The sequence below is a fragment of the Podarcis gaigeae genome (assembly GCF_964106915.1).
Source record: "Podarcis gaigeae genome assembly, chromosome: 16".
NCBI classification, from domain to species: Eukaryota; Metazoa; Chordata; class Lepidosauria; order Squamata; family Lacertidae; genus Podarcis; species Podarcis gaigeae.
Genome location: NC_139693.1, coordinates 5,024,313 through 5,046,006, shown reverse-complemented (window position 1 = coordinate 5,046,006; position 21,694 = coordinate 5,024,313). Strand labels below are relative to the sequence as shown.

At 40.3% G+C, this 21,694-nt stretch overlaps 2 protein-coding genes across 3 annotated transcripts; both read left to right on the top strand.

The window, feature by feature from the left end:
• The first annotated feature begins 165 nt into the window (after nt 1-165).
• Nucleotides 166-10,249, top strand: LOC310833385 (uncharacterized protein). 2 transcript variants are annotated; one of them, XM_083716107.1, is made up of 5 exons: nt 166-300; nt 2,646-2,966; nt 4,314-4,625; nt 7,409-7,507; nt 9,220-10,249. In XM_083716107.1, the coding sequence occupies exons 1-5, from the start codon at nt 258-260 to the stop codon at nt 9,225-9,227; spliced, it is 783 nt and encodes a 260-aa protein (XP_083572233.1). In that variant the 5' UTR covers nt 166-257; the 3' UTR covers nt 9,228-10,249. The 2 variants fall into 2 exon arrangements, with proteins under 2 accessions (XP_083572233.1, XP_083572232.1); XM_083716106.1 differs by having other exon boundaries at nt 7,406-7,507.
• A 2,166-nt stretch (nt 10,250-12,415) lies between these two features.
• Nucleotides 12,416-16,035, top strand: LOC310833347 (uncharacterized protein). The gene is made up of 6 exons (XM_083716021.1): nt 12,416-12,893; nt 13,155-13,490; nt 14,123-14,434; nt 14,536-14,652; nt 15,067-15,113; nt 15,720-16,035. Exons 1-6 carry the CDS (start codon nt 12,815-12,817, stop codon nt 15,813-15,815), a joined length of 987 nt encoding a protein of 328 aa, XP_083572147.1. The 5' UTR covers nt 12,416-12,814; the 3' UTR covers nt 15,816-16,035.
• The last annotated feature ends 5,659 nt before the right edge of the window (nt 16,036-21,694 follow it).

Sequence of the window (21,694 nt, the reverse complement as noted above, 5' to 3'; positions counted from 1 at the left end):
GCCTTGAGCCCGGTTTTTGAACTGGGAAGGATGAGGTATAAATAAAAATTTATTATTATTATTACAGGAAAGCAGCTGGTGGGAGTTGCTCGTGCCTTTATAAGCAACCTCTACTTGTTTGTGTTTTTGAAAAGAAGCTTCTGCAGAGCCTCTGTCAGCAGGAAATGAAAAAGGCATCAGAAGCACCAGGAACCAGGAACCCACCCCAATAATGACCAGATCTGCTTCACAGTTCAGAAGCTGAAGGAGCCTCTGAGATGCTCTTGCATTTTGCAGCGATGATTCTGTCCCTTCTGCATAGTATGTACAATTTTTGCTTTTTAAATAGGCTCTCTTTAAAAGTTTCTTCTCACATCTGTTGCTTATGTTCAGGAAAGCCTCAAGAAACAGCTGGCGTTTTATGTGATTTACATAAAAACAAGTAGAATTAGTTTTTAAAACAGTACACACAATAAAGTTAGGTTTAAAAACAAGACAGAATAACCCCTAAGGCAGGGAGAGGCTTTCACCCAGGCAGGAAAACATGTAAAAACAAAAATGTCTTCAATAGTTTTCAGAAAAATCATTTAAATATTCATAGTTTCTTATATCTAATACAGCTTGAGTAAATGTATATTTTTTGAAGATGTTATATCTATCTATCTGTCTATCTATCATCTATCTACCATGATGTGTTATTAACAAAAAAAGTGCAAAGATAACAAAAAAAGAGAAAACAAAGAATAAAAAATGTAAACCACAAAGCCTGGGAGGACAAAAGTACAATGCAAAGATTCCCTTTGCAAATAATAAAGATATATAAAAATAAAAGTATTATCCACCTGTGCATTCTTTCATTTTTAAGAATAAATGTACTGTAAATGTTGGTATTTTTAAAAATAAATGTACTGCAAAGGCTTACATGAGCCAGACATTTACATATACAGTACCGAGTGACCATGTGCCTCAGTATTTAAGTAAGAATTAAAGTAATGCCCAACAGATAGATAGATGATAGACAGATAGATCATTGGAACTCTGCTGTTTAGATATTTTCACTTTATGAAAAGTTTTTCAAGAAGGACAGTTTGCAAAACCCTTGAATAGCTGCAGTCCAAATCATTATAGCTTAATTTTTTATAGCTTATTAAAATCAGAATATTTGTGTTCTTACATTCCCATTTTTAAAGCAAAAAAAGAAAATTGTGCTACAAACATTCCACCTTACCTAGGGCATTAAGTAAAGCTTTGCTTGGATGCCTCAAGTAGTGGTTAAAGAATAGGCATGCCTGCCGTTAAAATGCATGAAATTGACAGTCGCCAAAGACCCATAGACCAAAATTTGTGATGTGAATTAATAATACCAATGCCGGTTGTATAACACATGTGTATTTGTGAACAATTTTGCAAAACATGTGCATTTTTGCAAGCAATTTCCCATAACATAACGTAGCTTTGTTTTCATTGTTTTCACTTATACCTGCACACTTTTTGGTTGGACAGCTACCCTGAAATATTCAGAGTAATGTGAATTTTGTAGGAATGCTGTGTTTCAATCTGTTTATGTTTTCAGGAAGCACAAATTAGGTTGGTTCCCATTAAAATGAAAGCTGAACAAAGTCTCTCCCATCCCAAATCTTCAGCAGAGTCTTGACAAATAGCAAGATGCGCTTCAATTAAACGATGAGTGTTTCTTATTTTCATGATGCCATTTCTTTTAACTTGGCAAAAAGAAACACATATTTAATTCTATATAGTAAAATCTACTGATTCAGTTTCAGTAATCAGTAAAACATATTTATCTCTGCACACATTGAATAAACATTTGAAGTTTCTTATTTGGAACCTGGTTTAGAAACTTGACTGACATGTCTCCTTCCCTAAGGAGCAAAAAGGAGGTTGGTTTTCTTTTTGCAGCTCTCAGTTTATAAAGTTTCTTAAGCACATTTCTTTGGCAGGGCAATTGCTCCCCACAAGAAATATGCTTGGAATTAGTTGCTAATTGCTTAACACAAAATTTGTGATGCTTGAGAACACTCACAGCACATCTCATTTTAGGGGGGAAAACTTAAATTTTGCAAACTATGTTTTGGTGTGTAGGGAATTCAAATCTGCCATTATTTTTGTGACTGGACAACATTTAGCTTGGTAAGGCTATGTTTGACGAAGAAGCACATAAACTGCTTTTGGAAAACCAGATAATACTAATTTTTTATTCTGAAAATGTCAAGTAATGCTGAATTAGCAGCAGCAGCAGCAGGAAATAATTAATAATAATAAATATAACTGCAAATGCAGGGCAATTATTTTACTTATCAAGCAAAACTAAATTATATTAATTTAACCTAAATATCTTTTGAATTCTCAAGTTATGCTACAACTTTTCAGCACCCCTCATTTTTCGAAGTTGAAGTTGAAAAATTCAACATGTCATTTTTTGTGTGTGTGCATATTTTTCTTAAGATTTAGTAATCCTTCTATATCTTACCCCCACATCAAGTGACAACCCAGACAGGGGCAGGGAAAGGGGGAAGCAGCAAACAGGTCTGTCATATGTGCCCTATTTTAAAAGAAATGTTTTATAGTCATGGGGCCATCTTGGTTTTCTGTTTAGTGGGACCAACCAAATAGGACCAACCACACATCCCTTTGCTTCCCTGCTGCAGCTGCTGGATCACAGGGGATCACCAAATTCCCGCAGACGCTGGCAAGGATCTCAGCACCTCCTGGCGCCACTGTCAACATCAGCTGCAACATTCCAGAAGGAACTTTTATGTCGGTAGTGAGCTGGTACAAAGAGGAACAGGAAGGGAGACTGCGTAAAATTGCAGAGATTTATACCACTCAAAAACCAGGAGCAAAAACCTCAAGCCAAGTGAATCTGACCCGACACAACGTCCAGGGAAGGGATTCTGGGGTGTATTACTGTGCTGGAGCTATGACTCAGAAATTCACCTTCCTGAGTGGGGTGAGGCTGATCGTCTTAGGTGAGTGGCTCAGCAGATGTCAAATGCGCTTCTTGCTTATTTAATATACACCCAGTCTACTTGCAAACCTGCCATAGGCCCCTAGCAAGTTTCAAACAACAGCACACAAAAACCTGCCCAATATCTCCTCAAGTGAAGAAAGACCCACAAAATAATTGAGTTTCTTTGCAATCTTTTAGTTAATCCTTTCACAGCTTTGTTATTTGCCGCACCTGCCTGCCTGCCTGGTTTCCTGCCACAGATATATTTTAAAAACATTTATTTTTTATTTATTTATTTTTTTATTTATAAACATTTATTTATTTTTAAACATATATTTAAAGACATTTTTATTTGTTTGTCCTAATCTGTTAAGCATTCTGCTCCCCAAACCTTATACTGTGGTACCTCGGGTTAAGAACTTAATTTGTTCTGGAGGTCCGTACTTAACCTGAAACTGTTCTTAACCTGAAGCACCACTTTAGCTAATGGGGCCTCCTGTTGCTGCTGCGTTGCCAGAGCACGATTTCTGTTCTCATCCTGAAGCAAAGTTCTTAACCCGAGGTACTATTTCTGGGTTAGCGGAGTCTGTGGGTCTCTCTCCACCCTGCTCTAATCCATGTTTGGACGCAGCTTCCACTTCTTTAAACAAGCTCTCTTGCCTTTTTTGCTTTTTGCTTTTGTTAATACTAATACAGTCATACCTTGGAAGTTGTACAGAATCCGTTCTGGAAGTCCGTTTGTCTTCCAAAATGTTCAGAAACCAAAGTGCAGCTTCTGATTGGCTGCAGGAAGCTCCTGTAGCCAATCGGAAGCTGTGGAACACCGGTCGGACATTCGGGTTCCGAAGAATGTTTGAAAACCGGAACAGTCGCTTCCGGGTTTCTGGCATTCTGGAGCCAAAACATTTGAGAACTAAGCAGTTTGAAAACCAAGGTACAACTATACTACTAGTAAATATTGGTAGGGCAAGTCTTAAGCAACTATGGCTTAGATTTAATTTAGGGTCTGTAGCATTTTATTTATTTATTTATTTATTTATTTATTTATTTATTATTGCATTTACACTTTTTCCCCCCAAGGAGCTCCAGGTATTGCACTTGGTTCAGCAGCTCCTCACTGATCCCCACAACATCCCTGTAAGGTAGTCTAGGCTGAGCCCGGCCCAAGCGAGCTTCCTGAGTGGAGATTTGAACCCAGGTCTCTTCCAGGCCACAGTCCAACACTCTAACTCCTGCAACGGTCACTGGGATGGCTGTTTATTGGGTCTAGTTCGTTGAGGAGCCATGTCACCCCCATGAAACCTACGAGAGGGATTAAGATAAAGATCTGAGGAGCCATTCTCGTACGATTCTCCTTCTCTCCTAGGGGCTTCTGGGCCAAGACTTTCCCTCCTTGCTCCTTCCGCTGCAGAAGACACGGAGCTCCCCCACCACCTTCCCCTCCTCTGCCTCCTGATTGACGCAAACCCTGATGAGGATACCTTCTCCTGGGATATTGGTGGGGAAACATCTCAGGACCGGAAGGATGGTGAGGTGATCGATGGGGAAGGAGCCTTCACCGTTTGGAGTCTGAAGCTGATTCCTGCAGAGAGATGGAGTCAAGGGATGGCTTATTCCTGTTCAGACCAGGAGAAAAGAACCATCAGTGCAGAGGTCCCTTCAAAGACAGTGTCAGCAGGTAGAGTGATGTTGTGAGTTTGTGGGGTCAGACTGTATGATGATGATGATGATGATAGTTGTTGTTGTTGTTGTTGTTTGTTATTTATGCCCCGTCCATCTGGCTGGGTTTCCCCAGCCACTCTGGGCAGCTCCCAACTGAACATTAAAAAAACAATACAGCATTAAATATTAAAAACTTCCCTAAACAGGGCTGCCTTCAGATGTCTTTTAAAAGTAAGATAGTTGCTTATTGCCTTGATATCTGTTGGGAGGGTGTTCCACAGGGCGGGAGCCACTACCGAGAAGGCCCTCTGCCTGGTTCCCTGCAAACTCACTTCTCACAGTGAGGGAACCACCAGAAGGCCCTCAGAGCTGGACCTCAGTGTCCGGGCTGAAAGATGGGGGTGGAGACACTCCTTCAGGTATACAGGACCGAGGCCGTATGATGCCCTGAGTCCCTTCCAGTTCTTGGGTTCCTGCACTTTGGGGCATAGTAGTGATGACAGCAAGTTTGTCAAACCAGTCCCTTTGCCTGGGCAGTGGTTGTGGCTCACACCACAATTAGCATAACCAAATAATTTGCTCTGTGCCATAGAATGAGTGATACCATTGCAAGAAATGTTGGTATCTGAAGAAGTGTACATGCACATGAAAGCTCATACCAATAACAAACTTAGTTGGTCTCTAAGGTGCTACTGGAAGGAAATTCTTTTGTTTGTTTCCATTGCAAGAAAGAGAGTGGTTTGTAAGGCTGAGCAGAAATCAGGCTGGAAGCTGGAGATACAGAGACCTGCCTGCTCTGCGCTGGATCCAAAGTGGTGAATAACGGAGCAGCAATATATTTTGGGGTGTTAATGTTGCCATGCTCAGTTTGCATATATGTGCAAATGTTCCTACTGGAAGTCCGGACAAATGCTAGAACATTAGCAGTGGCAAAGTTTTTATCGGTGGTTGCAAGAACAAATGATTCCTATATTCTGTTTTGTTTTTTTAAAAATAATATTTATTAAAAGTTTAAAGATTACAGAAAGAAGAAAAAAGAAAAAAGATTTACAATACATAAAAAAACAAAAACAAAAACAAGAAAACAATACTTCCAGAACAAAAATAAAAGCAAAAACAGTTGAAAACACATCCAATTTTTCCATTTCTTTGTCTTTCATTTACTTGTTTCATCGACCTCTTCACACCTCCCTTTTTTGTATTCTAGTTATTAATTATTTCAGCAAATCCATTCCATCTTTCTCTGTTTTCTGTCATAAAATTATCTTAATTTATTTTAACCTTATCTTACCATTAATACCATAAAACCTATTAGTACTTAACTCCTCAAATGATTCCTATATTCTGAACAAAATGCTTGTTTAACCTGGAGGTAGGCTGTATGAATTGTGTATTGCTTTGTAATGATTTGTTGGGTCTCTGGACCGTAATAAAGATTGTATTGTATTGTATATATGTGCAAATATAACCAGATATCCTGACGACACCACAGTCTCCACTGACCTTCATTCCAAACTCTGGTTAAGTGCCCTTTCACCTCTCAGAGATTGGGGTGGCATGCAACAGTATGATATAAGGGTAATTCAATCTATCTGTCATACAGAGCACAAAAATACTATTCAAACAGAAATAAATATTACTGCAAGAGTAGGAAAGTGCAAGTGTTGCAGTAGCTGGAAGCACATCATCATCTATGGATGCAGGTGTGTTACGATGTAATATCGCTCTTCCAGACCAATTTTCCAGGGCATGTTGTGCTACGCAAGCACGCCCTTTTATGGTTAGAATTTGAAGATAGCGTAGAGCTTCTAGCAGTGCCGCCAGGGTAAGAATCTGAGGCACAAGTCTATGTCCCTCAGTGGTCTGTGAGGGGGTCCCCAAATACAGGACAGATGGCTTACCCCCCCCCCGGCCGCATTTTAAAGGAAATTAAGTACAGTGGTACCTCAGGTCACAGACGCTTCAGGTTACAGACACCGCTAACCCAGAAATAGTACCTCCGGTTAAGAACTTTGCTTCAGGATGAGAACAGAAATACAGTAGTGCAGTGGCGGCGCAGTGGCAGCGGGAGACCCCATAAGTTAAAGTGGTACCTCAGGTTAAGAACAATTTCAGGTTAAGAACGGAACCTCCAGAATGAATTAAGTTCTTAACCCGAGGTACCACTGTAATCCACAATCCCCGTAAGACCCCAGCGCTACCGTCCATCTCAAACTGCCAAGAGACACCAACCTATATCTTTATTTTATTTATGTTACTTACAAATCACCCTTCCTCCAGAATAGCTTGGGGGGGGGGGGCATTGTCACAGCAATATACTAAAATCAAAATACTGAAAATAAAATAAAAAGCATATTCAGACTAATCGTTAAAAAAAGAAAACCACTGATTCACATTGCTACCGATGGCTAAACATCTCATAATCTCAAACTGTGCAAGTTTGGATGTGTTAAAAATGTCGTTCGCGCTGACATCTGAAGACCAGCAAGGTGCGAGAAAGGCAGAATTCTATGGGGGAGACTGTTCCAGAGTCAGGGCCACAAAGAGAGCCCTTTTAGGTGTTCCCTTGCCGCAAATTGTGGCAGGGACTATAAGTGGACTCGGGGTTGCCATTATGGAACTCAGTAGGGAAGAGGAAGGCGGAGGCAATGCTGGGATTAGTTGGCTCTGATTGTCACTGGCTCTGGCGCCACCTGCTGGTGGCCTCCCTGCCTTCTGCCCTACCAGTCTCAGTGAGAACCTGGGTCCATGGGTTAGTCGGCTTAACACTGCTGTTTCTCTGTGTTCTTCTTTTAGCAGGAACCTGCTTCCTTACATTGTATTATAGAGTCCCCTGCTTGGCCATCATCCTGTGGATCCCGCCGTTGGTCCTCTGCTTCAGAAAGCGTTTGGGCAGAGGTAATTATGTGTTTGCAAGCGGGATAGCGAGTAATTGGAAAAATGCAGAAGAGCTGGGGTGAACCAATGGAGGGAAAAAACCGAAAAATATTATAATTTTAGAATATCGAACTGTGAAGATTCACAAAATGAAAGGGTATAAGGTCAGTGAGAAGGAGGAGGGTTGGTTTGAGAAGATATTGGATTATTTGGGCAGGTTTGAACAATTTGGGGCAATTAAAATGTTAAAAGTTAAATAAACGTTGTGGAGGGAGGAGTGTCAATGTATATAGAATTGAACATATGGTTGATTTGAATATGTTATTATTGATTATGTATGCCCAATGTGTCAGCTGCCTGGGGGGTTTCACTGTTTGTGTTTTGGTTGTTGGTAAAAAAAAATAAAAAAAAATTTAAAAAAGGGAAAGGGAAAGGGGGGGAAAGTGGGACTGCATTGAACCCAGCCCACCGAAGCCTTTCTATGCCTCCTTGGGAACCCAGAACCACCAGCAAACCAAGGATCAAAGAGGTAGGCCCTATGGGAAACTGCTGGTGGGAAGAAGGGCAGGTGAACCCCATAGAATTCAATGGGTTCTTTTCTCTTCACTGGCTGACGTGGGAAAGGGGGGGGGAGAGACAGCTAAAGTTGCAATACTCTGGTCCCAAATGTGCAGCATTAGCAAAGAGGGTCCCAGATCTCACCCCCCCCCCTTCCTACTGTTGCAGGAACTTCCAACTCTCTGTCCCGGTCAGAGATTTGACATCAGTCGGGCTAAAACGGAGTTTGGGGGTTTTTTTTTGCAGAAGTGGGCGGTTGCAAACAAAGAAACAACTTGGATCTGAAGTACAGCGGTACCTTGGTTCCTGAACGGCTTACCATATTTTTCGCTCTATAAGACGCACTTTTCCCCTCCTAAAAAGTAAGGGGAAATGTGTGTGCGTCTTATGGAGCGAATGCAGGCTGCACAGCTATCCCAGAAGCCAGAACAGCAAGAGGGATTGCTGCGCTCCTTCTCGCTGTTCTAGCACCTGGCTTAGCCGCGCTCTGTCCCTTCTCCCACCTCCCGCAAAAGCCCGTAAGAGCCGCACGGAGCGTGTGTGCAGCTCTTGGGGGCTTTTCCCAGAGGAGGGAGCATGGCTCTTGGGGGCTTTTGCGGGAGGTGAGGGAAGGGACAGAGCGCGGCTAAGCCAGAAGCTAGAACAAGTGTGTGCAAGCGCCGCACACACGCTCCACACGGCTCATGAAAGGGAGCACTGAGCAGAGCCTGGGATGCATACAGGCTCTGCTCAGCGCTATATTTAAAGAATATTTTTTCTTGCACTCCCCCTCTAAAAACTAGGTGCGTCTTGTGGTCAGGTGCGTCTTATAGAGCGGAAGATACGATAGTTGTCAAACAAATTGGTTCCTGAACGCCACAAACCTGGAAGTGAGTGTTCCGGTTTGCAAACAATTTTTGGAATGTCCAACGCAGCTTCCGGTTGAGTGCAGGAAGCTCCTGCAGCCAATTGGAAGCCGCACCTTGGTTTTCGAATGGTTTCGGGAGTCGAACAGACTCCCAGAATGGATTAAGTTCGACAATCAATGTACCGCTGTATGTCCAAAGCAGTCCAGGTCCCCCAACATGGGATCTCAAGAACCACTCTAAACCTCTCCAGGTGATTTCTCATCCTTCGTTCCTAACAAAGCATCTCTCTGGAATCTGGCTTTTGACCTTTCTGTTTTCTGTTCCAAGCTGAATAGGTCACAGCAGCTAAGAAGAAACATGGAGTCTGCAGGAAGAATGTGGAGAAGTAGAAAAGGAGACTCCTGAATTTAACACCCTTTGCTAACCTGTTCTCTATTATTTCTTTCTAGATTAGTTTGCTTCTTATTGTATAACATGTTGGAAAATCTTTAATAAAACTGATTGTAAAAAATACTAAATGTGTTTTATTAGGATCATTACTATTATGGTGGTTTTTACTATTTTATTTTGTTATTTTTCTCTTTTTCCTTCTTTTCTTTCCTTTTTTATGTATTGTTCTCTATTATTTCTTTCTTGATCAGTTTGTTTTTAATGGTATAATATGTTGGAAAACCTTTAAAAAAATTGATTGTAAAAACCAGAAATCATTCTGAATGATGGACATGCAGGGGAATTTTTTTAAGGGTCGCAGCCTGCAGTGTATTCCAATGGCCCAGTTTTACATGCCATTGCGGAAGGGAGACTCCTTTAATTTGTGTTTCTCTCATTTTATCCCTTTCCCATTCTTCAGTTCCCACTTCTCTAAATTTCCACATCAGATTGCAAGTCTTGAAAATAAATCAGCATTTTGGTGCAAATTTCTCCTAATATACATAGGTTAGAATGCAATTTTGCCTAATATGCACATTATTATTTTTTACAAAGCAATATACTGGAATATGTTTGCCACAAAATACTCATTCTGAATTTGTAGAATGATGATTGTGATGATGATTTATTATTTATACCCCACCCATCTGGCTGGGTTTCCCCAGCCACTCTGGGCAGCTCCCAACCAAATATTAAAAACCCAATACTGTGCAGCATTAAACATTAAAATCTTCCCTAAACAGGGAATGTGTGTTTCAATTGAATTTTAATCCTTTTGAATGTTTCAACTAATATTTTTGCTGTTTTTACTCACACTTTGTTGTTTTATTTTATTGTTTTATTCTTTTTGTAAACTGCTTTGAGGTTCTTTACAAACAGGCACAGAAGTTTTATGAAATCAATAAATAAAAAAAACCTTTCAATAATAGCTTCATTTTTATGTGTATTTTTTATCTTTTTAATTTTCAGACTAAATGAATATTAATTTCTCTCCATAAGAAACTGCATTGCAAAATTAATTTTAAGTATAAATATGAATTAACTCCCCCTCTACCCTGGAACACTATTTCAGAATTATTTTCCTGTACAGGTTACCCTAATACATGTATGTTTATTTATTTATTTTGCACACGTTATATGAGAGTAGAACCGCATGGCAAATTTGGGGTGCAAATGCAAATTTCAAACAATGGCTAGGTGCAGTTTGCAGATTGCTTTGGGAAGTGCAAAACAGTTCGGTTCCACTTTAAATGCAAACTGGATCAAGTTTGTCCCCCCGTTTCTCTCTCCTAGGTATTGTTTATGAGAGAGGCAGAATGTTTTCCCCCCTGGGAAAACAATTCAACAATTCAAGTTGACTTAGCAGGCCATTTTGAGCTACGAGGGGTCCTTCCTGCCCAGTCAGACTGCCAACATTTCATTACCGTTACAAACAGCATCGAAGCTAAAGCCACAAAAACTTCTGCAAAAATTTCCTGTTTTTATCGATTTTGCAAATGAAGAAAATAGGCTCAGGGGTGTCAAAACCAACAAGAGCAGAAAGATTGAGTCAGGAGGGTGCTGGGTGCTTTTTTCTTAACCAGACCTACCTCTAACTGAGATCCACACCCAGGGATTTTGTGTGTCTGTGGTCTGTTGAAGCTGCAGAGGTGGCCAGCCAGCTACTGCCTAAATATAGCTCTCAAAGAGCAAGCTTTTAGTTTGATTTCCTCCTGTTTTTCTTGATCTATGGAGGGGGGTACTGAGGATAAATGTGCCCCTGTGAATTTTCAGGGAAGCCTAGCCAAAAGATAGAGCTCTTGGCCTTTTGTAGAGCCCAGACTAGAATTTAACTGACCTGGTTAAACTTGCAGATTGTGGCACCAAAGAAATAATAATATTAATAAAAATAATGTTACTTTTACGGGCACCAAGCATAAAAACTCCTGGATCTATTTGACTGTAGTTTGAAAAGTTTTGTCAACTCAGGAATGGGCTACTCTACCTGCACATTTCATTCACTTCTGCCAAAAGGGAAATAAATGCCATAGTCATGATTTGCAAGAGAAATGTTTTGGGTTCAATCTTTGGCATCCTCCAGGCCAAAGTAATGTCCTGTGCCTGAAACCCTGGAGAGATGCTGCCAGTCAGCGTAGACAGCACTGTGTTAGATAGGTCTGGCTTAGCAGAAAGCAAGCTCCTGTGCTTCCTATAGATCAGGATGGAAATCTGCTGCCAGAGTTTCAGCCTGGAGCCGAAGGCAGGGTGTCCATTTTTTTAAAGGGTAAGGTGTGTCAATATTCATTCATTTATGCAGACATTTTGCCATTGCATTTACATTTAGGCAGGGACACAGGTGGCGCTGTGAGTTAAACCACAGAGCCTAGGATTTGGCGATCAGAAGGTCGGTGGTTCGAATCCCCGCAACGGGGTGAGCTCCCGTTGCTCAGTCCCTGCTCCTGCCAACCTAGCAGTTTGAAAGCACGTCAAAAGTGCAAGTAGATAAATAGGTACCACTCCGGTGGGAAGGTAAACGGCGTTTCCGTGTGCTGCTCTGGTTCGCTAGAAGCGGCTTAGTCCTGCTGCCCACATGACGTGGAAGCTGTACGACGGCTCCCTCAGCCAATAAAGCGAGATGAGTGCCGCAACCCCAGAGTCGGTCACGACTGGACCTAATGGTCAGGGGTCCCTTTACCTTTACCTATACATTTAGGCAATAACAGGGCATTGAATAAAGCAGGGAGTGCTCTTTGGGGGCTTTCTGGGAGTGATTCCTCCCTGTTGACCTTTCTCATTTTTTTTTTACATATAATTTTTATTAATTTCTTTCTTAACACCATATTTCCAACATTACAATAGCAAATAAAAATACTCTTTGCTCTGCCGAGCTCATGACTTCCCTTCACCCCTTCAACTGGTTTTTTGTTTTCAAGTCTTTATATCGCACTTTAAAACCTCCACTTCTGGCCTTTATATCCTTACAGTCAACTCTGTCTCTTTGGCCTAGAAAGTTATAAAATGTTTTAGGTTATTTATTTCAATCCCACTAGTGTCTTCACATTTTTGCCACAATTATTCATATACCCAATAAATTTACTCCAGCCTCTTTGAAACTTTGGGTCGTCTTGGTTCCAGATTCTACCAGTCAGCTTGGCTAATTCCGCACAGTCCATCATCTTTGTCTGCCGCTCCTCAATCGTTGGCAATTCCTGCACTTCCCACTTTTGAGCTAATAAAGTTCTTGTTGCCGTCGTGGCGTACAGAAATAGTCTTAGCGATTTCCTCTCCCATCAAACCCAGCAAAAATGCTTCTGGCTTTTTGGGGAAGGTATATCTAAACATCTTTTTGAGCTCGTTATAGATCAATTCCCAGAATGCTTTTACTTTATCACAAGCCCTGCTGACCTTTCTCGATGGTCCCCATCACCCCACTGCAACACCCACATGGAGGTGGTTCCCTAGCAAGAAGCTGGTGTCTCATTAAACCTTTTCCACTGAAGCTGTTGCACATTTGATGTGGGCTCTGGACTTCTGGCTGCTGCCGCTACTTTCAGCAATGCTGTTGACCACATACCTTGTTTTGTCCTCCGCAGGTAAGATTTATTCTGCTGCTTTTGCCCAACTCTTAAAACCTGAGAAAGCTATTGAGTTGAATTTGTTTATAGACTCTGAAACTTTCTGTAGTTTTGGTAAAACATTTCCCACTTTCTCCTTAAACATGCATCTGATTTCTAACGTTTCAGTCACAGGACAATGTAGAGATCCTCAAGCGGTGCTATATATCTTTTTGCGGAAAAAGCCAGGGGTGCAAAACTGCAGCCGTTAATGGTGCTTGTCGGTTTTCCTCTCCACAGTGCTTCCAGCCTACCTTTCGTTCCTGTATCCAACTCAGAGTTTCCAGTTTGTGGGTATTGGAGAGTCGGCACAGATTCCGTGCACTTCTGCCGAAAAAATTGAGGACGGCGGATTATCATTCAGTTGGTATAAAAGAAGAGAAAGCAGATTCCCGGTTTTAATCAAACATTGTAGCGATGGAGAAACCGGGGACAGATTTGTCTGCAGAGCTAAAGCTTACAGTCAAAACTCAGTGCTGGAGATCTTAAATGTCCAGAGGTCGGATTCTGGCATATATTTCTGTGTCACAACAAATTATAATGTCAGCAAAGGATTATGCCTACTGATTGTTGGAGGTAAGAGATTAGATCTGAGATTTGCACTAGAACCACTGAGTGGGGCAGTTAAATTAGCATCCGTTCTCAAGATCATCTCATACGTTGCAGGCAAGGTTGTTGTTGAATTCTAGCCCTGCTCTGACATATTTCGTCCTGTCACAAAATACCAGAAACAAGCCTCGTTCGGCCTCCATTGGCACCAAGAATCTCATGGAGGGTCTTTCACATCCCTCAAATGCACGGCTGTTTCCTACGAATCTCTCTAAGAAACTCCTCTGGCCTTTGCAGGAGCAAAACATTAACCCAGCCCTTCCCCATACCATTTAAGGGGGCCTCACCCCAAACATCCTGACCAAGATGCAGCTTTCATAGAACAATTGAGAAAGGCAGATCAACCCTAGGGATCCTTAGGAATGGATCGAAATTAAAACCGCCCGCATCATAACGCCATGGCACAAATATCTCATGCAAGCCACAATTGGGATACTATTACCTGACCTGAAAAGGGATATTGTAGAGCCAGTAAAGGTTTAGAAGAGGATGGTGGAGGAGAGTTTGGTGCTTTTTAGTTTTTAGAAAGGGGAGCAGGATAGAGGTGGATGAAATTGTGCAACGATGAAACTCTCCTCTCCCTATTTTTTTCTCATCAGACAGTTATACCCCGAGCACCTGGGTGATGCTTCTAAAACCCTCTAAGCAAGGGCCGTCTTCCCAGCTGGAAAACCAGCTCGCTTGCGTGGTCCATGGAGCGTGCAACTTCGTCCAGGTTTCCTGGGACGTCCCAGGAGGTCTCCCTCATGAGACCTGGACCCTTTTAGCAAAAAACAACAGTGGATCCTTAACCTTTGTCAGTCTCCTTCGCTTCCCCTTGGAATTACACAGCAGTGGGAGAAATATCACCTGCAAAGTCAGGTTCAACTCCTCCAGCACCAGCGTGAAAAGGACTGCCATGTTCAATGCATGTGAGTAATGCATTGTTGTCTTCTGTCGACAGCAGAAATTCCTGAGTAAGCAAAGCTGGGGTTTTTAAAAAATATTCTTTCTCTCTCTCCTTTTTTGAAAGCTTCTTCCACAGACAATAACAGGAACTGCCGAGTCTACATAGTGTCCTTTGCTGTCGTTGGAGTGTTGGCATCACTTCTCATCTTCCTGAGTTTTATTTGGATCCGAATTGGCCCAGGTAATATGAGGAGCTACACCCCGGGAAAGAACCATGACAATATGCCCTATGTCAGTGAGAGGGCAAAAGGAATTTTTTCTGCCTGTAGTGCACAAGGCAGCCAGGGCTTCCCACTATTTGTTTTATGTTTTAATTAGCAAGATATATATCACTTAATCAACAAAAATCAGTTGTATGAAACAGTGCAAAATGTGCATAAGAAAATACTGTAAAAATCAAATACTAAATTTGTGTGTGTGTGTATCAGGGTTGTCCAACCACTTTCTGCCAGCCCTCGACAACATTCAAGAAAAAAACACATCTTAAAGCCTTTTTAAAAAGTGTGTCGTGTGTTGTTAATGATAGCACATACATCTCTTTGTGTGTTAAATTTGTTTGATAATCAAATATAGTAAATCTGTTTTGCTCCCGAAGGGTGTCACACCAAGATCTCTGAACCTCCTCCTTCAGAGGAAATACAGGTATGGGCTCTTTTTAAAATATAGATGGGTGATAGGAATGGGGAATAAATTTGATTCCGTTTGCATTAAATCCAGAACTATCAAATTTGCACTTTCTGGAACACTATGAGAAGTGAAACACAGCCAACCTTTGAAGTTTGCACTTCCACAAATGAATATATTTATGAAAATAATGTACAAAATGCATCCCATTAGGGATAATTACCTGAGAAAATCTGTTCATGAGTCAGAAGTGCATACAAAATGAAATCTGCACTAAAATGTTGTATGGTTTTCATGAAGCTTTTTTAAATTAAAAAATCACAAATCGCTGCAGAAATGATGATGATGATGATGATGATGATAATTTATTATTTATACCCCACCCAGCTGGCTGGGTTTCCCCAGCCACTCTGGGCAGCTCCCTAAAGAATTAATGATAATAATATTAATAAAGTGATAAAACATCAGACATTAAAAGCTTCCCTAGATGTGGAGAACTGTATTTAAAAGTGGAAAAATGAGAAACAGAGACAGAGAGGTCTGGATGCTTCTCACATGGTCAAAAAGGTGTTGAATTTAAGCCATCAAGCAACTAACAGTCCTCTCCTCCAAATTTTATAACAGGATGGAATTTGCTATGGCCAACTGGACTTTCAGGCAAGACCTAAGATGAGAGGAAGAGAAGACCAGCAGTGCAAGGGAAGAAATCCAAAATTTTGAAGGACGTCTGAGAAGCATCAGTTGCTAGACTCTGATTTGGGAGGATATACCATATTTTTCGCTCCATAAGATACACCTTTTTCCTCCTAAAAAGTAAGGGGAAATGTCTGGGCATCTTATGGAGCGAATGTGTGATCGATCGCTGGCTCCCTTTCTGCCCCCTTGCCCAGCCCTCCATTGTTGAATGTTCTACAGATGGAGACTGTTTTTCCCCCAGCGACATGTGACTGGCTGATTAGATTATCTGTCTGGAAACTGTAGAAACGGCTCCCTTTCCTTTCCTAAAGAAGCTGCAGAACTGTGAGTTGAACCCCATAAAAACAGAATTTTTTCCCTTTGCAAAGTAAGCTCAACAACTTTGAGCTGATCCTCAAAAAAACAAGGCTTTCCCCCTTTGGAAAAGAAGTTGCAAAACTGTGAGCTGATCCCCCAAAAATGGGGCTTTCCCCCCTTCCTACTCTAAAAACTAGGTGCGTCTTATGGTCAGGTGCGTCCTATGGAGTGAAAAATACGGTGTGTATATGTGTGTGTGTGTATCTATATATCTATCTATATATCTATCTATATATGTATATGTATATGTATATGGAATAGATTTGTTGCCCCAGAGCACCTTATCTCTCTCTCAATTGTGCAAAACTTCATTTCCATCACACAGCTGAATCCCTCTTGCAAAATGCAGACACTCTCTGCAGGTGGCCACAAATAAAAATAAAAAGTGGCGAATGTTAAGACGTAAGGTCTTTTGCCTTTTGCTGCTCTCTGTGACCAATGCAGGAGCTTTTGAGACATGGAGATCTTATCGCTCTCAAGGACCACAACGGGGCAGTTTTGCCTTTCGCGGGCTGGAGGGGACTGTGGCTTTTTGCGAGAGCCAGAATTTGAGGTGTGATGGTGCCATGGGGCAATTGTGTCAAAAAGCGTTGGCTGTGCCTAACTCTGAGCCACATTTGCTGTGCTTTTGTGGCTTCTTGACATCAGACAGCGAAATTCTAGATGGTGAGGAGGTGGTTCAAGAAATTTCTACCATTCTGAGAAAGTTTTGCACTGAACAAATCACACAAGCAAAGAGGGAGACTTGTTCACATGGGGTATTGACATTTCTCGGAAAGAAGTCCTTCCCCAAATCTCTGAATAAAAAGAAACTTTACTCGACGCCCTCCATACTGAGCTCAGAGCACCCAAAGCTACACTATTAATAATAATAAAAAAGCAGAAGCTGTTAAAATAATCAAATTATACAATTTGATTGATTGTAAAGATAAATTATTCAAATAAAAATTGAGAAGTATGGGAAGAATTTGCTGAAATAATGAATGAAGTTAGAATACAAAAAGGGAGGTGTGGGGAGGTCCAAGAAACAAGTTAATGAAAGGATGTAATTTGGATTTGGATTTTTCTTTGTTACTCTTTTTTCTGCTTTTTTTTTGTTCTGTTGTTGTATTTTTGTATTTTCTTGTATTTTTTGAAATCTTGAATAAACATCATTTAAAAAAATAATAATAATCAAATTAATTGTCGTCAAATCCAGCAATGCACGCATTTGACCCTCCTCCCCTTTCTTCCTTAAGGCGTTTTGTCTTGAATTTGAATTATTGGCCTGCAGACAGAATCTGCTTTAATTTTCAATTGAGCTGCTTTAAGAAATTTGTAAGTGCCAACAGTGTTTCATCAACAAATCCATGAGCTGACAAGAAACAACCTTTGCCCAAAATATTGCTAAACCCAGCGATGCCTCTGAGTTTTGCAAGTGTGTCTTTAAAAAAAAAAAATTATTTTTTGTTTGGTTTACATGCATATTTTCAGCTTTTGGGTATTACTTTTTTTCTGCAATAAACTTGATTTGCTTCACAGTGTGTCTTCTGTTTGAGTCTGACTCCATTATTTGCAAAAAACAAACAAACCCATTTTTCATTTCCCCGCCTTTTTTGGCTTTGTGTCGGCCATCTTAGCTCCCTCAGTTACCTCAGTCTGTTGCACAAAACATCTTATTTGGTTTTCTCTCTGGCCATACCAGACAAACAAGTACTTAAAATTATAAATTCATAATAGGCCAAAACATAATAATCTTTTCAGTTTCAGTTTTTGTAATTTGGGCTACAGAGTTTTCTGTACAGTTGTATTTTATATTTTTTTATCATATATATATACACATACATACATACATACATACATACATACGATTTTGAGTTTTAATTTGCTGTGACCTTGTCCAGAGAACACAGCTGGACATAACAAAATAGCTAGTCAATACATTAAAACTTGACATTAAAAAATAAATAAATCCCTGTGAATGCACTTACTACCTTTTAATTTTATATATATATATATATATGGTATGTGAATAATTTTGAATATATGTTGCTGGGCTATTCCTAGATTTCTGCCTTTCACAACATTGTTTATTTGTGAGTTTCTTTCCACCTCTGTCGCTGGAAAAAGTGACAATCCTGAGCTCCATGGAGGAAGAACAAGACATAAATCCATTTTAAAAAGCGGTTCTGCTTTTATCGGATTTCCCCTTAGGTTATTTTCTTGCTTTCTTTCTTTTTCTTTCTTTTTTTCAAAAATGTTTATTGCTTTTCCAAAAACTTTTTTATCAAACAAACAAACAAACATAAATCTCAAACATATTTAAACCAAACTTAGTAACATTGTTAAGTGACTTCCTCGTATCCCCCTGGTTGAATTTCAGTGTATATCATTTTAACGGTTTTCTGAAACCAATATTCTTGTAAAATTAACTTAATCACTTATCATCTTTCTTTCTTTCCAATTCAGTATTAAACATATCAATTCATCACATTACCTATTTAAATTCTAAGCCTATCTATTATTTGCAAGCTTTTCCAATTAAGTTATCTTAACTTATTGAGCTAAATAGTCTTTAAATTTTATCCATTCTTCCTGGTACTCCTCCTCCTTCTGGTCGCGGACTCTTCCAGTCAGGTCGGCTAGCTCCGAAAAATCCATCATCTTCATCTGCCATTCCTCCACTGTTGGGACTTCTTGTGTTTTCCAATTCTTAGCTAATAAAATTCAAGCAGCAGTTGTGGCGTACAAAAATAATTTAACATCTTTCTTGGGCAATTCCAAACCTGTTATTCCAAGAAGAAAGGCCTCTGGTTTCTTGGTAAATGTATATTTCAACATTTTTTTCAATTCATTATAAATCTTTTCCCAGAAGTCTTTCACCTTGGGGCAAGTCCACCACATATGATAAACGGTACCCTCTTTATCTTTACATTTCCAACATAAGTTATCACTGTTATGGTAAATCTTTGCTAATTTTACAGGAGTCAAATACCATCTATACATGGTTTTCATTGTATTTTCCTTCACCTTAGGTTATTTTCACCTCGTTCAGAACGAAGAAAGCCAAGTTAGCCAGGCCCAATTGACTTAAATGGGTCTGCTCTGAGTAGGACTGGCACTGGGTACCACTCAAAGAGGTTACCTATAAACATTTATCTGCCTACAAGGGGGCAGATACTTCTCTATCCATGGAGAATTTTACAATACTGTAATAATAATTTTATTATGGAATAATTTTGGGGGTGGGATATAAGTGCCACCCCACATAATCCATCCCATGATGTGGTACACGCACACCATTTGAATGGCAATACCCATCAACTTTGGGGGTCCCAGCCTTCTCAAATATTTTATTGGGGAGGCAAAGACCCCTCGGCCCCCTAGGTTGGCTCCTTTGCACCCAGTAACCTTCATGGTGGCCAGGCGGGATGATTCGAACCCAGGTCCTAGTCTGACACTACAATACCCTGGCTCTGTCTGTCTCTATATCTCTCTTATACATTGCTATCTATCAATCTCCATTTGCAAAGAATACCAGCATCTTCTTATCTATTAAAAAAGTATCAATATTGTTTTATCTGTCCATTTCTATCAACCTGTGAAGAGCAACTTTCTATCGGTATTTGCCGACCTACTAAAAGTATCCTGTTAATATGTACCATCTATTCGTAGACCCACGAGGCTCTTAATCTCAGGCGTTGTGGGTTCGAGTCCCACATGGGGCGAAAGATTCCTGCATGGCAGGGGGGGTTGGACTAAATGACCCTCGGGGTCCCTTCCAACGCTATGATTCTATGATTAACAGTACCTGTCAATATCTATTTATTTATTTATTTATTTATTTATTTATCAGTAGCTATCTTTCAATATCTACCTATATCTATTTATTAAGTGTGCCTTTAGCAGGTTTTGACTGAGCTTCGGTGTGTAAATAGCATAATTGTATAAAATAAAATTTATAGTAAGCCAAATAATATGGAGAAAGTAAAGCTTAAGCTCGTACTTAAGGAATTTAATTCGGGAATGCAAGATCAGAGGTCTTGACAAATTAAATCACAAATAGATGTACAGTACATAGCAAGCATTAGTTAAAGAATGAATAACCGTTTATTTTTTTTATTTCTCATTTCGCCTGTAATATCTATTGTACACTTCTGTTATAAAGTTTTCAATCAATAAAGCACTCAAAAGCAAAAATAAATAAATTATTATTTATTAAGTGTGCATATCAATATCTATTGATTCTATCTACAAAGATATATATATATAATTTTTATTAGTTTTTTTAACATATCATTTTCAACAGTAATTAAACATACTTTTACATCTTATTCAAATTTTTGACTTCCATCAATCCTGTCTGAAAATTTTCCAATCTAATCTCTCAGTAGACATTTCTTATCTTCCCTGTTTCATTTTAAACTCATAACCAATATCTCTATATTTTTCTACTTTGTAACACTTTGTATATTTCTCCTTGCAAAACTGCTTATAGTCCTACTAGCGTAACTTGTCGATTACAGTTGCTCTTCAAATAATTCATAGACTTCTTCCAATCTTCTGTGAATCTCTGGTCCCGCAGGTTTCGAATCCTTCCTGTCATTTTATCCAATTCTGCATAGTCCATTAATTTCGTCTGCCATTCTTCTTTCGTCAACAATACTCTTGCCGCAGTTGTTGCATATAAAAACAATTTAACATCTTGCCTATTAATGTCCTGCCCTATAATACCAAGTAAAAATGCTTCTGGTTTTTTTTAAAAAATGTATATTTCAACATCTTTTTCATCTCATTATATATCTTTCTATCTATCTCATTATTTTTGTTGTTGTTGTTTAGTCGTTTAGTCGTGTCCGACTCTTCGTGACCCCCTGGACCAGAGCACGCCAGGCACTCCTGTCTTCCACTGCCTCCCGCAGTTTGGTCAAACTCATGCTGGTAGCTTTGAGAACACTGTCCCACCATCTCATCCTCTGTTGGCCCCTTCTCCTTGTGCCCTCCATCTTTCCCAACATCAGGCTCTTTTCCAGAGAGTCTTCTCTTCTCATAAGGTGGCCAAAGTCTTGGAGCCTCAGCTTCAGGATCTGTCCTTCCAGTGAGCACTCAGGGCTGATTTCCTTCAGAATGGAGAGGTTTGATCTTCTTGCAGTCCATGGGACTCTCAAGAGTCTCCTCCAGCACCAGAATTCAAAAGCATCCATTCTTTGGCGATCAGCCTTCTTTATGGTCCAGCTCTCACTTCCATACATCCCTACTGGGAAAACCATGGCTTTAACTATACGGACCTTTGTTGGCAAGGTGATGTCTCTGCTTTTTAAGATGCTGTCTATATATCATCCTATCTATAAAGAATATCTATCTAGCTTTAGAGGAGGTCCCCTCTACCCTATTCACACATCTATGGAGATGAGGGCGGGGCGAGTGGCGCGAACCCGCCCTTCCTCCACCTCTCACCTGAGAGACTACAATTCCCATGGGGCCTTGCGGGAACGGCCCCGCCCTCTGGGCGTGGCTTCGCCTCCGCGCTGACTCCCATTGGCCGCTTGTAGCCCCGCCCGTGCTCT